The sequence below is a fragment of the Lipomyces chichibuensis genome (genome assembly GCF_038497645.1).
Source record: "Lipomyces chichibuensis strain CBS 12929 unplaced genomic scaffold V1513scaffold_6, whole genome shotgun sequence".
In the NCBI taxonomy this organism is placed as follows: domain Eukaryota; kingdom Fungi; phylum Ascomycota; class Lipomycetes; order Lipomycetales; family Lipomycetaceae; genus Lipomyces; species Lipomyces chichibuensis.
In genome coordinates, this window is record NW_027117458.1 from 156004 (window position 1) to 172165 (window position 16162).

Genomic DNA, 16162 nt, shown 5'->3' on the forward strand with positions numbered 1-16162 from the left:
GGCCTGCCAAGCCACACCGATAAACCATAGACCAGATCAGACTTGTCAATACCGCCTTCATATATGAAGCTTAAATTTTTTACTCCCACAATCTTAGCTTTACATTGGGTGGTGTAAACATGGTTAGATCTGCTGAGTGTGGCGATTTGCATTGACCAGCTACCGGTCAAGTGTGTGGCGTTGGGGATGTCCGTTTACTAGCTATTTACATTATTATCGTGGTGAGATTGGCCGCGTCGCGCGTTGGGACGAAAACGAACGACGCCATTTTGCCGGCTTCGGCCTTGCTTTGTCTCTTAACCTGCCACCGCACGATAAGCTCAACCGCCTCTGTACGTCCAGCTCCCTCTCCCCTCCCCAAGTGATCGTCTAGCCAGATTTCGCTAGGGCAATACTGGCTGGGATTGATTCAGAAACTTTGCGAATATCTCTTTTATTCAATTATCAGCTGTCTGCAATATAATATATACTTACCAACCGTCCGTTTGTGCAGACACATAGCCAGCGTTGAGTCTTCGAGTTGCTAAAATCACAGCATACACTACTCCAACGATAATGTCATTCTACAACCCGGCGCAGCATCCACTAGTGCGTCAATCAATGGCTGCGCAAGCTTCAGACGGTCCTGGAGCTTTGCCTCAGCTGGCGACGGCGCGAGGCAGGTTTCACAGCACAGGAGTCACGACTGAGTCGGGATCTTCTGCTGTGTTTGGAGAGGAGGAGTGGGTCTTGTTTTCCGCGGGCGAGGGATCCTCTGTTCTAGATTATGCGGTGGAAGACGATGAGGAGGAATATGACGAGAATGAAGGTGATAACGAACGGGAGATACATGTTCCCGATGGTGTAAGTAATAATCCACTGATATCACAATAGGCGTCTTCACCGTAGGACAAGCTAATATTTCTTCCAAGGCACGACCTATAAACGTACTCAACTCCAGCTTTTCATTTCCCCAACATGATGGCAACGGTTTGTTCGCGGCGACTCCCCGTGCTAACAATCCTCCGTTGTCACCGTCGTCGTCTTTCTCATCGGATGAAGTCACGGCGAGAATCAACGCCTGGCGCCTGGATCAGTCAGAGCATTTATTTCGAGAACTGCAGCGTCTTCAGGTGCGATCATCGAGTCGCAGGTCTGGTAGTATTTCCAGCTGGGGTATACCTGCTGAAGAGGCCGAGATAGAGGATGACACCGACTCGCTCGATCGAGTACGTTTGTCTTTCCGAGAGTCAGAAGGTTTCACAGAAAGCTTCACGTACGATACAGGAAGTTTTGAGAGTATATCCCCTGTAGGCGCAGCTGAAAGCATGACAAAATACAGCTTGCTAGAAAGCCAGCGACGTGCCGGGTCTGTCGCTAGCTCCACCCGATTGTCCGTGCCCACTCGTCGTCACACACAGTCGATATCAGGCGACGAACGTCCGGCCGGCTTCTGGACGAGAATCACACGTCGGGTGATCCACGACATTATGGGCATCAACGACGAGGTGCTCGACGTTCTATTTGGCGATCGCTTCATCGATCCCAGCGGGGTTACAACCCCCACAACTACCTCCATCCATAACGCCGTTGCTGGTAGCGGGTTATTCGGTGTTGTCAGTGCCGCGCACAGTGAGAAGTCAACTTCTGTCTTGAGCTCGACTAATAGCCGAAAATATTGGGAAGATAGATTAATTGCGCGCATCGGTCGGGAGCTGAGTCTTAGATATTGCAAAGACTACGGGAGTGTGGAGATCTGCAACGGATTGTTTACCTAAGGCGCAATTTGGATACTACTTTCTCATTCGGTGTTAGGCAACGGTGTTCGTAGGGGGTTATGTTAAAGCTCAGTCATTTAATACATTATTGTGTATCATATTTCTACTGTCACTTTTGGGATGTGCCATGGTCGCATTAACTCATAGCTCACTTTCACATCGCAAATAAAAATCACTTTTATTATATACTATATCATCGTCGCCGTATCCTTTCGTTCCACATGCTTTGCTTTTAATGATAATTTATCACTGCCTTGTTGTTGTACATACAAAGTCACATTAAAACTTGTCCCACCAAAAACCACTTGAAGCCAAATGCAAATTTAAACCTTGAAACCACGCGAACGACGACGACCACGAGCCTGTTCGAATTTGCGACCGGTAGATAGGATCTTGGGGACCTTGTGCTTGTGAGGACCGAAGCCTGATCTGTTAACACAATAATTTCCCTTACGACAGACAAACATAACATACCGAAACTCTTGACTTCCTTTCGGGCGTTCTTAGGACCTCTAAGAAGAAGAGTGTTCTGACCAGAAGGAGCACGAAGAGCAAGCTGGTCAAGGGTGATGATCTCACCACCAGCCTTGATGATCTTCTCCTTAGCACCAGCAGTGACGCGGAGAGCGGCAACGGTGACCTTGGGGAACTCGCCGAGGAAGCGGACGTCATCGGTGACGGTGCCAACAACAACAATGGTCTTGTCCTTGTTTCCCTCGACCTTCATAGCCTTGACAATGCGGGAGATAGACACAGGAGGACGGTTAGCCTTGCTGAGGAAAAGTCGTCGGAGGATAATTGAGTTGAACTTGGCGTCAGTGCGGCCTAACCACAGCTCTGTTAGCAATTTATTCTCTAATCTCAACTACTTTTCGTTTCCCAGTGCGCAATAATAATATGCGCCTTCGCATTGCTTGCTGAATCCACATCCCACTAATGTCCACAACTCTTCATTCGTCCGACCAAGTCGGCGTCTGAGCAATTAAAAGTAAGACCAGTTCCATGCTCTTATTCTTTACCACCATCCCAGCTGCCGAACTCCACCCCCACATAAGAGAAATAAAATCGACTGATCGATGCAATGAAAGAACCACAAACTTACGGGCTAGAAATCGGTAAAGTTTGACCAACAACTTCAAGTAGACGTTCTCAGACGCCGGCGCCACACGGTGGCTGCTCTTAACATGCTGCTTCTTGGTCGAATCGATACCCATTGTTGATTATTTCTGACCGAGATGGCGATCTGGTGCTGCTGGGTTAGTGTGGGAAAAGGGAGGCGGTGGGATTTTGGCCGAGATTGCTTGTCGACGACAAGGCGTGCGCAGTTAATAGAGTCGGGTGGGTACATGGGAAAAGTGTGCAACTGAGCAGTACCCATTTACGTGGGATCAAAAACGCAGTCACGACTGCGCTTCAATTAAGACAATGCCCTACCTACAATGCAATGGTTGATAGGGTTTGTGAGCCAACACCGAGCCGCACGATTCCATCGATGGCCAGTCCAATTCGCGAAATATGGTTGATCATAACATTGTGGAATTTGGACGCGTGAGATGTTAAGAATGGAGAAATTGATACGCCTCTGATTGTGTATGTGTACGGAAGGAACGATCCAATAATTCCTAACCTGTAGAGAACTGTCTGTATTTAAATAAACATGCCCGGTCGTTTGTATGCATACTGCTAGACGATCAATCCGTATGATTTACTAAATTCAGTGCGATCTCGCATCGTTACCGTTGAAGCGCAAAATAGTACCTTCACTGTAGACACGTTATAAATACACCCGACAAAACCGCCGCTTCAATTTATTGTCCACTCTATAAGAGCATGTCCAGCCAGCAGGGACTAGACACGCGTACAAAACAATAAGACCGAAACGAAATTTACAAACCGAAAATTTTAGGAAGTGAAGCCATGAATGCCATATTATTAATTAATAAATAAGCCAAAAGCATAAACAAGCAACAACAAAACATAACCATACCCAATGTCCCGATATAAAGAAATGCAACAAAGAAAAACTTGTATGAAAGTATGTAATTAACAAGTTGAAAAAAAATGTTCTGTCGTGATTGGTTTTAGGAATGAGTAATTGCCTTGTTGATTACTTGCCTTGCAGCAAGTCTTTGATGATCTCGAAACTGAGCCAACTGCTGGCCATGGAAGGTGCAACTTTCTATTCCCAATTAGCGCTACCACCGCATAGATATAATTGTCACGAAGGGATAAACGGATGCTTACCAGAAGATTGGCGGACAATCCCTTGTACATCCCGAAGGGCCTGTATCGCGGAGGTGAAATTAACATCGAAGTAAACAATCAAACAAACTCTGACACATACCCTTCCTTCTTCGTTATTGACACGACGGCGTCCCAGACAGACGAATATTGAAAGCCAAGATCCTTCATTGTGTTGACTTGGAAACGCCGGCGCAATACATCAAAAGGATAAGCTTTTTATGTTAACTTGTCGTTCTTGCAATAGTGCACTGCGAGGAACATACTCAAAGTCTGTGCCACAGCACCGCTGACAGCACCACTAAACAACTTTCCAAACGCCGTAACATTTCCCTTTTCATCAGCCAAAAAATCTCGCATACTCTCGTAGACTGCGAAATTGAGACCGACGTAAGGCGCGACGCCCATGATTGTCGGCAGAATTCCGCGATATAAGGCTATAATTCCACCTTCGGTTTTGTAAAGCAGCAAAGCTGTTGACCACATTCCGGGGGCATGTTTCCGGTCGACGTGTAAATTTCCTATTGAAGCAGTTTGGATGGACAGACGCGTGCGGACGATGTCGAGTGGGTATGTTGCAACGACGGAAGTGACACCGGCCATCGCACCAGCGGACAACCGTCGTGACGTATCCAGCTCTGTTCTTCCGGGTTCCATAATGAGCTGTGCAGCGGATGTTATTATTCGGAATGTTCTGGTAGCAAGATCTGGTCAAAAACTCACCTCTTTGTAAATTGTGTAACTACTATATTGCACAGCACTGTATGGCACGATTCGGACGCAGTTTATACCGTTTCCGCGCATATATCCTCGCCAACCTTCTTCCTTCCACATGCGCCTTAATGTTCCCCAGACACCAGAGTAGTTCGCTGATCCGGGGCCCTGCACCTGCATGATAATCTTCATCCTCTCAAACGGTGACACAACGGTGCGCGAGACTGCGCCAGCAACGCCACCAGCAACGAAGGACGCCACTGTCGGACGCGCGAGGTAGTCCTTAAATGTCAGAAAGGCGGATGTACTTTGTTTCTCGACAGTACTAGGCATAGATGATTGTGGGGCAATAGCGGGTCCCTTTTTTGCGGTCGAAGTGAGGCTCATTTGCCGGAAGTTCACAGTTGAGCGCACTTGAATGTTGCTGAGAAAAAGAAGCACGTGGAAAGAGTCAAAGGCGACAGTACAATGAGCAGCTTGTTGGTGATTTCTAGACAGTAAAATGTGTTGTTGCCAGGGAAGGGCATTGTCGGTGGACTATGGAAGGTGTGGCGCGCGACCTTTGTGTGGTGGACGACAGCCTCGGAGCATGCATGCCCAAAAAAAAAGAGAAGCCAGAAAAGCCTGAAGCTGAATTTTGCACATCTCGGAGCCGGGTTCACGGGGCGAACCATCTGCTATTCCCACACTCATACAACCGATTATTTCCTACAATTTGGCAATACAGAATTTATTTTAAATATTTTATTAATTTACAAAGGCTTAGTTTTAGTTACGTTTTGTATCTCATTTTTGTTTGATTTAAAATGCGGCTATCTGACGGTCCATCGGAAAACATTTTATTCGTGCGGCGACTTCCGCGCGGCTCATCGGATCTCCGGCTGTGGCAATATCTTGACAGCAAGGTTGGTTTTGTGGGGGCAGCAACTGTTGAAATTGGATCATTTGGGATGTCAAGACCGTTAAAAGTGTCGGTAATCCCTCCTCAAACGATACCAATGGCATCTACAGATTATAATAGACACGAAACTCTAACAATAGGATTGCCTTTGCGATTACTCGTTAATACTCCCGTGTCTGTTTTAATTTTCGATTCGAGCGTGTGAAGGGGTAAAGTGTACGCGTCCACGCAGGTGATCTGAATTCCCCGCCGTCGCATCGCGTTTCCTGAATTAGCGGTGACTGTCGTCGCCATAGACAAGTACGGCTGATGCCTGTTTGTCGGTCGTACGGATAAATATAATCGCTTCGACTACGTGAATCTAGTGACTCAAAATACAAAGAAGAACTAGAGCTTGAATAAGTGTATTCCTATGACGCTCATGGCATCACTGTGTAAATCATATATCTTCGATCTGCGACCCGAACATTGTTATCATGCCGTACGCTAGTTCTCGCTCCTCGAGCAATGTACATATTTGTCGCAGCATACCTCTTATTCCTCTTCCTGGACGGCGAGACGACGTTTCCGTCAACACCTCGCGTAACGTTTAAAATTTCATCCTCATAGCCGCAACATTTCAAAGGATTAATTGAGCAATCGTCTAAGTTCTTCTGCCCGATTTATTTCTAGCTGTCAGGTTAGGTAGGCCGTAGGCGCCTTAACAGTTCATCTTGGAGCTGTAGATTCCAAGCCGATAGGGAGACTGCCCTGTACTACACCTTTGATAACTAAATTACCCGGGAAACTCTTACACATCCAAGGCCCGATCTAACTTCGCGACACACCCATAGGACGACAGTGTCCACCGCATCAATCTGGCCAGCTACGGTGAATATTTGCGACTCATCATGACTAGCCCGTTTTGAATTGGCTGGCGTTGGAGTAGGCGGAATGGGAGCTATGAAGACATAAAGATATTCAAATGGGGTATTTTGGTGGACATGAGACGTTATCACTATCATTTGGCTGGGCCGCAGAAATATAGCTAGATGGTCTCTACCAAGAACTGAGCCAGATTTGGTCGGACTTTAGTGTCATAGGAAGGATCTATTGGGCTCGTGACATCTCAACGGGAATAGGCTGGGGACAGGTGAGTGACGTCATTAAAGCATTAAACTGTTTCAGTTGCCACCGTAACCGGCACAAATATACGTGATTTGCAACCTTTTTTGATTATGTGTCGTCTGCATTTACGTTATCCAAGGACGGATCGTGGCAAATCAGATAATGTAGCCGATGCCCTAACCCGTTGCTTTGACGCTAATAACAGTCAGCCAGACTGTATTTCTTGCCTACTCCCACGCTATTAATTATCGTTTGTCTAACGGTTTTTGCCCCGAAGACCACGATTAGAAATTCATTCGGATATTGCAAATTATCTATCTTCTGCCATTTGAAAGACACAGCATAATGAACCATTTGATGAGACAATTTCGACCGGCCGCGTCATCCGCGATGCGAGCAAATCCTGCCGCCATTTTCGTCTCCGGCTCGCGCGGATATCACCAGAAAGATAAGTATTCCTCTTCCTACCTTGCATATTTATTCATGTCTTATGCTATTGATGCCATGACATCTGGTACTGACATCATTTTCTTTACTGCTCGATCACTACAATAAACCACGGAATGTTGGTTCCATGGACAAGAATGATGCCAATGTAGGCACTGGTCTTGTCGGTAAGCATTCCCTTGTGACGAAAATTGATTATTTGGATATACGAGAACAATTTATTAACAGTGAATAACTGTAGGTGCTCCTGCTTGTGGCGATGTAATGAAGCTTCAGATTCGGGTGGACGACAACGGTATCATTTCAGATGTCAAGTTCAAAACCTTTGGTTGTGGCAGTGCTATCGCATCCTCTTCATATCTTACTGAGTTGGTGCGCGGAATGTCGATTGACGAAGCGGGAAAGGTGAAGAACACCACCATTGCTAAGGAGCTCAGTTTGCCACCTGTCAAATGTACGTGCAAACCTTTTATTTCGATTGACGATGTGACGGCGAATTACGCCTATATTGAGGAGGCAATGCTAACAGATATAGTGCACTGTTCTATGCTCGCCGAGGACGCCATTAAATCTGCCATTAAGGACTACAAGTCTAAGCGTGCTGCCGAAACCGTTCTCACCTCCTCGCCCACGATTGCCGCGACCGGTAAAGAGGCCACGGCGTAATCGTGTATCGACGCTATCGGCATAAAAAAGTAGAACGGTCTACAGAATGGGGGAGCCGTTAGGGGGGCGAGACATTCAGCAATAGTTTCAAAGATATGAAAAAAAATACGGAACATAAGCCAGTCTCTTGCTCGACTTTGATCCTTTTTTTTTTGCAGACTATACATTCATTAGGCATTGGAAATGTGCATTTTCGAGAGGATTTTACAAATTACTGTGCGTTTATTGTTACAGGGATTCAATATTTGGATGAAAAATAAAAAGATGACGTGCACGTACCGTCACTATGAGATGGATTAAAGCCCAGCGCAATGGTGTCACAACAACTTTCTAACGATGGTGATAATGGGTACAATGGGTTGTTCTACCGGGCCAATGCTATATTATTGCAAGGGATATCGTAACGCAACTTAGCGGACTTTTCTTCCTTCAATATGGGTCGTTTGCACGTTCTAAATATATGCTTGTCTGTTATGTGGTCCAGTTTTGCTATATATGATATCGCGTATCTTTTTATTGTAAATGGCGTATTTGATTTTGTATGTAACATTAGTCCTTTCATATTTCAATGTTATATCGTTTAAAATAACGCAACTTATCAGCGCCTCTAAATCCTCAAAGCGTGCTGCAACAACTTGCTTCATAAGAATGGAGCAAGTAATTTGTTCAACCCATATTCGAATATATATATATTTGTTTCTCTGTATCAATTGCTGTAATAAATCATTCACGTAAAAAGAAAACAAAGAAAAAAAAATCATCAATCATAATTCGATCAAAATATCCATGAAAATATCCGTACATATATCCATATATTCTCATTCATCGGAACCTATATATAACACATTAAATAAATGAAAGAAATGAGCGTCAAAATCAAACGGTGACAAATGAGCGACTGCGAAGCCAACAAAATGAAAAGCCATGTGCAATTGTACAACTAAGAGCAAAATCATACGACGTCGGAATTCAAAAAGGTATAAAACTCAATAAAAAGCGACATGTAGAGTAGAGCAAAATAAATATCCATCAAAAAATTTCGTAATAGCCATCCTCATCCATGCGTACATAATAACAACTAATTCATTCATTGCATCGTAGCACATAGAATCCAGGTATTGGTAACATAAATGCGTAAAATGAAGGACCGCATATATCCTTATAAAAGACAGTAATCATCAAAAGCCAATCATATAAAGATGCATATATACTGTTGTATCAGAATTATGATACCAGTAACTTATCATGAGATCTATAATAACTCTATCTGATCTAGATAATCCTTCCATCATAATAGGTTCATTCCAGGACCTGAACAACCTGCCATGACAAGCAGACGTCGAAGCTGGTGCCTGGAGCCACTGATAGCAGCGCCAGTGAAGCAAATCGATCTCTACCACGCTCTGGCTCGGGACAAATCGGATTGACGCGTGACTAGGAAACGCATCTTAAGCGGAAAAGGTGAAAGCAATGGGCATACGGGACATATTGAGCCTCGTTCATACAAACCAAAGGAATGACATAGCAAAGTCGAATCAAACGGAAAGAAAGTCATTACCATTCTCATAGTCGTCGTTAATGAGCTGGTGAGAAATCAATGGTCGTCATTAAGAACATAGTAGTTGTATGCAAACGGTTATGGATTGCAAACCAGATCATAGCTCCATCCGCCAGTCTTCGTCCTGATCGAGCATGCTCATATCTTTGCCCGCTTTCTGCGAATCGCAGTTTTGCTCAGGTCCGTATTCACCTTCAAAGATAATCGCACCCGATCTCCTACGGGACTCGACAGTTCGAGCTTCTTCTGTTTGCAAGATATCGTGGATTGTAGGCCTGTCACTCGGTGTGGGCTTGAGCATCCATTTGACAAGTTTGTCCAAACCGCCCGCTTCGTCGAGCATAAAGTCCGGAGCCCAAGGCGGTACCTTTGTTCCGTCCGCCTTGTTCATATTCTTCAAGTCCCCTGAACTGGAGCTGAGACGACCCGCGTCTGAAAGATCACCAGAGCGCAGCTTGTGCCAGGGCGCGCCGTTGTCAGGCAAGACGATATTGGCAGCAATCTCAAGCATAACCAAACCAAATGAGAAAATATCCGCTGGCTTTGAATATTCCTGCAGTGCTAGGACTTCTGGGGCTATATACTCGCGGTCGCCTTCGCGCTCGATTCCTTTAGTCTACACATTGTCAGCTGCTGACACCCGTCGTATATGAATGAACCAACATACCACTGGCAACTTCGTGGCCATGCCAAAATCGCCAATCTTCAGCGATCCCTCAAAGGTAATGAATACATTTGCAGGTTTCAGATCTAAATGGATATAACCGGCATCATGAATAAATCTCAAGCCCTGTACAAACAGTCAATATCTTACAACAAATCATGAGCAAGACGACTTACAAGCGCAATTTCAACCAAAATCTTCCACACCCTCCATTCGTCCAGCTTAGATAAGCTACCATATTCTGCAAGGAATACGTCTAGGTTTCCATTTTCGCAATACTCGGTCATAATGTATAGATGCCCCTGAAATTCCCAGCTGTCGACGAAATTGATGATATATTCTCGATCATCGTCCTCCGTCCGAGAAGATAGATCTTTTAAAATCGCAACTTCTTCGAGTCTGCGGACTAGGGATTTGTGACCCGGAAGTGGAGTTTTCGTTCTCTTGACCGCATATTTGTTATGTGGATTCTCACGTTCAGTGACTAAATACACTGACGAAAACTCGCCGGATCCTATTGATGATACATCCTGGAATTTGTTGAGCAGAAATGTGTCCAAACTGCTGCTAGGAGTCAGATTGGGATCGAAATAGCCGATTGTCGGTTTTGCAGGAGTGGTAGGAGTCTTCAAGTCTAACAATGAACCGGCTGTAGGAGAAACAGTAGGGAACTGTTGGTCGACGGCCGTAGCTAAGAATGAGTTAGTCAGGCCACGTTCGCAATTAGCAGCTTTGGTATGTAATCATACTTGATGGAATAATATTCCATGCTTGCGGAACAGACAGATTTTGCAAGGAGTCGGCGTGCGCCGAGCCGAACGTCTTAGTTGGGGTGGGCGGCATTTCATATTCTGCGTTGGGGCCACCAAGATCGAATATTTCCTCCGCATCACCCGATGACTCACTGAAGTTCGAGATAGATGACTTGAATGAAGGAGACGTGGCCGAAAACTGCGGCTGGGCTGGCCGTTTGCATGGTGTGTCTGGGGGAGCGAAATGAGAAGCTTCGGCTGATCCGTTTGATTGCCGGTTCCTCTTTGACAATAGACCTGTACTCATGAACGCCGGCTGGAAGGGCTTGACTAATCGATAATTCTGAGGTGTCTCAAACGAGGATGACGAACTGCTCGAAACGGCTCGAGAAAGTGACGACCACGAGACCGAGACCGGAATAGCCGCCATTGATGGCCGCTTCTTTTTTGGATTCGCGGATGTCTTGTTGAAACGATTCTGGGACAGCTGCAAGTGTGATTCATCATCGTCAGAGGACAGAGACGAAATTGTATGCGACTGTGACAACGGGTGAGGATGGACAGAAGGATTCGGCAAAGGCGCAGTATTTGAAAACGGACTATCCCGAGCTCCAGCTGTCAAAAAGTTTTCAACTGAAACAGTCCGTCGTACGTGGAACAGCTGATTATCCAGGCGCGGTGAACCAAGATCCGTACTGTTATTGCCAATTCCCAAACTGGGCTTTCCCTTAGCAAATACGGCTGCCGCAGCGCTCTCGTGGTTATTATTATGATGGACGGGGGTGCTAAACGGTTGACCAGGCGAGATATAATTGGTACCGTTCAATTTGTCCATTCCAGTCGAGTGCGTACACGCAAGTGACTCCGACGACTGAGCCTGCGACTTTTCGAGTGCCTGGTCATGTACCGGCCACGGCGGGGCTTGAAATTTTTGGGGTGATACAGCATCATTGAAGTGCACATCACTCGGATGCCGGAAATGGCGCTTTGGAACAGGAGAACCTAGTGATGCTTGATCAAGATGCAAGATACCCGCAGACCGTCGAAGTGGTGAGAGAGAATCGGACATTGTAACCGTGCTCGATGTGTGATTTGATGAGGGCCGAGAAGCAGCAAACGACAGTGGATGTTTTGCTCCCGCCCGAGTGATGCGGCCGGTAGACAAGGTTCCAGCATTGATCGACGAGGAAAAGGTTGAAGACGCCGAGACGGAAGGGTTACTGCCTCTGCGTGTCACATATCGATTTGCAAACGGTGATGCCGAAGCTGATGAGCGAGTTGGTGAGACACGGCGGCCAGGAGTCCGAGTCGGAGCTGGTAGCGGTGAAAAAGGCTCGACCACCACTTGAAGCTGAGGAGCCATGGTGCCGAAGAGCCCGGTGGCGGACGGCAGGACGCTTGATTTGATGGACTTTGGTGTAGTGGTGAGCGAGGCTGCGGACCGAGTCGGAACACAGCCTTGTGCAGGTGACCGTGGTCCTGTCGCGCTGTATGATATTGAGGAAACCAGGACGTTGACCAAAAGTAGGAGAGCGAGGATAAGAACAAAGGACAAGAGAGGGACAGGAGGCGGCGGGGGGAGAACTAGAATAGAGTGCGGAAGCGGAGAGAAGCAACGTAGGCGAAGCGAGCGGAGCCACGGTGGTGGTGGTGCGTGCTGCCAGCCGAGCGTCAGGAAACTGCAAGTTTTGTTTACAAACGGCCTAGAGACTCTAACGCTAAGCCCGATCGGGCTGGTGCGTAAACATGTGCGGCGCAGCCGACGCGTCCTCGGCGCGTCCTAGAAACCTAACCCTTGCTCGCTTGTTCCTGCATCGCAAATAGACAGACACATGCTCGGAGTATTGATATTGAGAAAGAGAATTGTAATTTAAGCATGTTAACACTTCAACAGAAACTTCTCTTTTCAATTTCTATAATATTTCTCAAATTCTTAGTCGTAGAATAAAATATCAGACATATGGCCTTCAGGTCGCTAGTCAATATGCAATTCGAGACACATGCTATCAACTAGCTAGGAAATGCAATACATTGGAGGGTCAAAGCCGTATTTTACAAATTTGTTGGACAATGGTCTGCCAGCGCAATGTACACATAAAAGCTTTGGACTATACACATTTCGTTAAAGCACTGGCTAAATCATCACAATCCACGTAACTAAACTTTTTAGAATATTACTTATTACTATGATACTGTAGTTATGCAAATTCCAACCCATCTGACCACAAGCGAGATGGCACCTTCGATCGCTGTACTACCCCAACCCGAAATGTTTACTTCAGCCACAAAGACCCGCAATTGACATGTCGATATTGAGCCGATGGATGACGTATTTGCTGATTAATTTGGGGCATATCGTGAATGACACATTCGATAGCTTTTTAGAGTGAAAATGTCGACCATAGATGGAAACAAGGGGACGAGGTGGTAGGGTCAGTCCGCCATATTTTAATGGATTTGGGTTCCTTCGTGTGTTGACACGCCAACCTCAAGATCATCACAGTGTGACAAAGGTCGCGGCGAATCCCACTGCTCTTCTGAGGGGGATTTAGATTCAAATTCTGAAATACAAGAGTCATAGAACAAATGCTATTTTCAACACCACGTCTGTACGTTGCGCGTCATTTCCGTGCACTAATCAGCCATGCATCTCGCTACTCCTACTCCACATCGCCGTACAATAATATCCTTGTCTCGACCCCTGCTCCAGGCGTCACTCTTGTAACACTCAACCGTCCCAAATCACTTAATGCGCTCTCGACACCGCTAATCCTAGATCTCAATGCCGCATTGAAAGAAGCTGACACTGATCCCACCGTCGGCGCGATCGTGATCACAGGGTCCGAGAAGGCGTTTGCTGCTGGAGCGGATATAAAGGAGATGCAACACAAGACGTTCGCTGATGTTTACGAGAAAAATTTTATTAAGAATTGGGGTGAAGCAACGAATATCAAGAAACCGATCTTGGCGGCTGTGAATGGATATGCCGTATGTTAGTTCGGGTATGGGACGAGTAAATGGCTAACGGACCATAGCTCGGTGGTGGCTGTGAACTTGCTCTGATGTGCGTCCTTTGTTCATATCAGTATTCGCCAGGTGATGTAGACACTGACAATTAGTAGGGCTGACATAATCTACGCGGGCGAGAAAGCTGTCTTTGGCCAGCCAGAAATCAAGCTGGGCATCATTCCCGGTGCGGGTGGAACGCAGCGTCTCACGCGTCTGATCGGCAAATCGCGCGCCATGGAGCTCATTCTTACCGGGAAGACATTTACAGCAAAGCAAGCACTGGAATGGGGTCTCGTCTCCGCTGTGTTCTCGCCCGAGCAATTAGTCGACGAGGCTGTCAAAACTGCAGGCACAATTGCCGGTAATGGACGGTTAGCCGTGCAGGCTGCAAAGGAGGCGGTGAATTATGGACTGCAGGTTGGCTTGGAGCAAGGTTTGTTGTATGAGCGACGACTGTTCCATAGTTTGTTCGCAACAGAGGATCAGAAAGAGGGTATGACAGCATTCATAGAAAAGAGAGCTGCAAAGTTCAAGGGAAAGTAGACATGCTCTGACATGTCACATTTATTGTTCAAGTACTGCCTTAATACACGACTTCAGTACAATATATGCTACGTCAAACCAGGCACGTAATATTACAGGAAATCAAAAACACCAAATGTTTACGCTAAATTACCTCAGTTCTTATTCCAATCCGCTATTTACACCCATCATCCCAGATTACAATATTTGCCAAGACCAAAGTAAACTATCAACACCTAAATTGTTCTATCCCACACATATGCATTTCTATCTCGCTGTGTCCTGGTCCAAGTTATCCTCATTGGCGGCATCGTCATCTGAGTCAGCGTTGTTGATAATAATTTCCGGATTCGGTAGATTCGGCGTCGTGTCCTTAGCTGTATCGGTAGGTTGGGTTACTAGGGAGGATGAATGATCGCCTGCTACGGATGCAGCCAAGGCTGCACCCATTGCACTCGAGAGTACCAGTTTCGAAGTTGTGGCGGGAGACGCTGAGCGATGACCCTTATTCTTCAGCGACGAAAATACAGACATATTTGCCAGCTTGTCAGACACATTACACTCAACTCCTGGTTCCCTGCTGGCAAGGGACAATCGCTCAAAGTCTGCCGACATGATCGTCGCATCGCTTCCGGGTAAGTCCAGTGACGAACGGGTACTCCGCGCATTCTGCTCATTCGACGAATTCGTCAAAGTTCTGGTCGATGCCGATTTCGAGCTCTCGACAATATCCATGTACGCCCGTCTCGCCGGATCCGCCTGTCGTTTTTCTTTCTTCTTCAACCGCTTTTCACCCGGACGGACAACGATGACGGGGACTGGGGAGTGCTGGAGACAGTACTTCGAAATTGATCCAGGTAGGAGTCCCTGGAAGCCATTTAATGACTTGCCTCGTGTTCCGACGATTAAGACTGCGGGTTCGTAGATCTCGATCATTCGTTGGATCATATCCTGTACTTTTCCGACCGCGAATTCCAGCACGAGTGATATCTATACCGTTAGTCTGACTTGTCAAAGTGTCAGTCCAAAATAATACCTTCTTATCATCTTCATTTTTTTGCATAATGTCGTTCAATAATTTATATGCCTCATCTCGATACAGCCTCTCCTGCAGTGCCGTATCGGAGCTAGAAATTTTCGCACCAGGATCAACGACCCTCAAGCAAACAATCTCATCACCATCATCAACCAGTTCCTCCAACAACCACTCGAGAGCGTAATCCGAGTATTCATTCTGATCAGTTCCGCACAAGAACGTGCGCGATAGGCGGTTGTAGATGTAGCCGTCGTGCTTAACCTGTAACGTTAGTGAGAAGTCTGTGGCGTCTTTGTTATCGAATGTGTCGAAGCCGACTCGTTTTTGGAATTTCCTAGGGGTCGTATTAGAATTTGGTTCCCCGACGGCGACTACCGGTACGTGCCCCGCAAACAGGACACGAGTACAATGGCATCGACATATTCGTCAACAAACTTACTGAGGAGGCGGCGAGTAGAGAGATCGTGATGCCACTGCGCTGTCAGTGCTGTCTCGTCTAGAGGATGATCTCATCGCAGACCGAGACGGCGAGCGGGTAGACGTTGACGAGCGGGTAGTGGTTGGTGTGCGCGATCGTGACCGCGATCGTGACCGCGACACACGACGGGGTTCAGCGAATAGAGACATCTACTGAGGTTGGCGGCCGCAATCGGGAGTAGTATGGGGGAGGAATATGTGTAGTCGGAATACGACCCGACTAGATGAGTTACGACAGGAGGTTGGCTCAACCGCAAGCTTAACGAACGCTAAATACAACACTATTGACCATGGCGTGCCGCGTAATTGCG

The 16162-nt window shown here is 46.6% G+C and overlaps 7 protein-coding genes across 7 annotated transcripts; 3 read left to right on the forward strand and 4 right to left on the reverse strand.

Annotated features, from left to right (window-relative positions):
- The first annotated feature begins 239 nt into the window (after nt 1–239).
- V1513DRAFT_477878 (uncharacterized protein) lies at nt 240–1931 on the forward strand. The gene is made up of 2 exons (XM_066900252.1): nt 240–843; nt 912–1931. The coding sequence occupies exons 1-2, from the start codon at nt 556–558 to the stop codon at nt 1755–1757; spliced, it is 1134 nt and encodes a 377-aa protein (XP_066755005.1). The 5' UTR covers nt 240–555; the 3' UTR covers nt 1758–1931.
- Nucleotides 1828–3083, reverse strand: V1513DRAFT_483415 (60S ribosomal protein eL18). The gene is made up of 3 exons (XM_066900416.1): nt 2860–3083; nt 2232–2582; nt 1828–2181 (listed from the first exon to the last, which is right to left on the reverse strand). The coding sequence occupies exons 1-3, from the start codon at nt 2969–2971 to the stop codon at nt 2081–2083; spliced, it is 564 nt and encodes a 187-aa protein (XP_066755006.1). The 5' UTR covers nt 2972–3083; the 3' UTR covers nt 1828–2080.
- Nucleotides 3084–3864: 781 nt separating this feature from the next.
- V1513DRAFT_376049 (mitochondrial carrier domain-containing protein) lies at nt 3865–5099 on the reverse strand (the record flags this gene model as incomplete). Its single annotated transcript, XM_066894916.1, has 5 exons — nt 3865–3936; nt 4002–4041; nt 4102–4213; nt 4265–4661; nt 4722–5099. 5 exons carry the CDS (start codon nt 5097–5099, stop codon nt 3865–3867), a joined length of 999 nt encoding a protein of 332 aa, XP_066755007.1.
- A 1836-nt stretch (nt 5100–6935) lies between these two features.
- On the forward strand, nt 6936–8059 carry V1513DRAFT_270798 (NifU-like N terminal domain-containing protein). Its single transcript, XM_066894548.1, has 5 exons — nt 6936–7100; nt 7152–7168; nt 7257–7334; nt 7409–7621; nt 7703–8059. The coding sequence occupies exons 1-5, from the start codon at nt 7066–7068 to the stop codon at nt 7831–7833; spliced, it is 474 nt and encodes a 157-aa protein (XP_066755008.1). The 5' UTR covers nt 6936–7065; the 3' UTR covers nt 7834–8059.
- Nucleotides 8060–9488: 1429 nt separating this feature from the next.
- V1513DRAFT_457179 (kinase-like domain-containing protein) lies at nt 9489–11114 on the reverse strand (the record flags this gene model as incomplete). The annotated part of the gene is made up of 4 exons (XM_066899610.1): nt 9489–10007; nt 10059–10181; nt 10232–10746; nt 10805–11114. The coding sequence occupies 4 exons, from the start codon at nt 11112–11114 to the stop codon at nt 9489–9491; spliced, it is 1467 nt and encodes a 488-aa protein (XP_066755009.1).
- A 1930-nt stretch (nt 11115–13044) lies between these two features.
- Nucleotides 13045–14482, forward strand: V1513DRAFT_270920 (ClpP/crotonase-like domain-containing protein). Its single transcript, XM_066894549.1, has 4 exons — nt 13045–13239; nt 13301–13795; nt 13843–13871; nt 13930–14482. The coding sequence occupies exons 2-4, from the start codon at nt 13394–13396 to the stop codon at nt 14357–14359; spliced, it is 861 nt and encodes a 286-aa protein (XP_066755010.1). The 5' UTR covers nt 13045–13239; nt 13301–13393; the 3' UTR covers nt 14360–14482.
- V1513DRAFT_439710 (uncharacterized protein) lies at nt 14345–16147 on the reverse strand. Its single transcript, XM_066897248.1, has 3 exons — nt 15814–16147; nt 15375–15708; nt 14345–15328 (listed from the first exon to the last, which is right to left on the reverse strand). The coding sequence occupies exons 1-3, from the start codon at nt 15999–16001 to the stop codon at nt 14606–14608; spliced, it is 1245 nt and encodes a 414-aa protein (XP_066755011.1). The 5' UTR covers nt 16002–16147; the 3' UTR covers nt 14345–14605.
- Between the last annotated feature and the right edge of the window lie 15 nt (nt 16148–16162).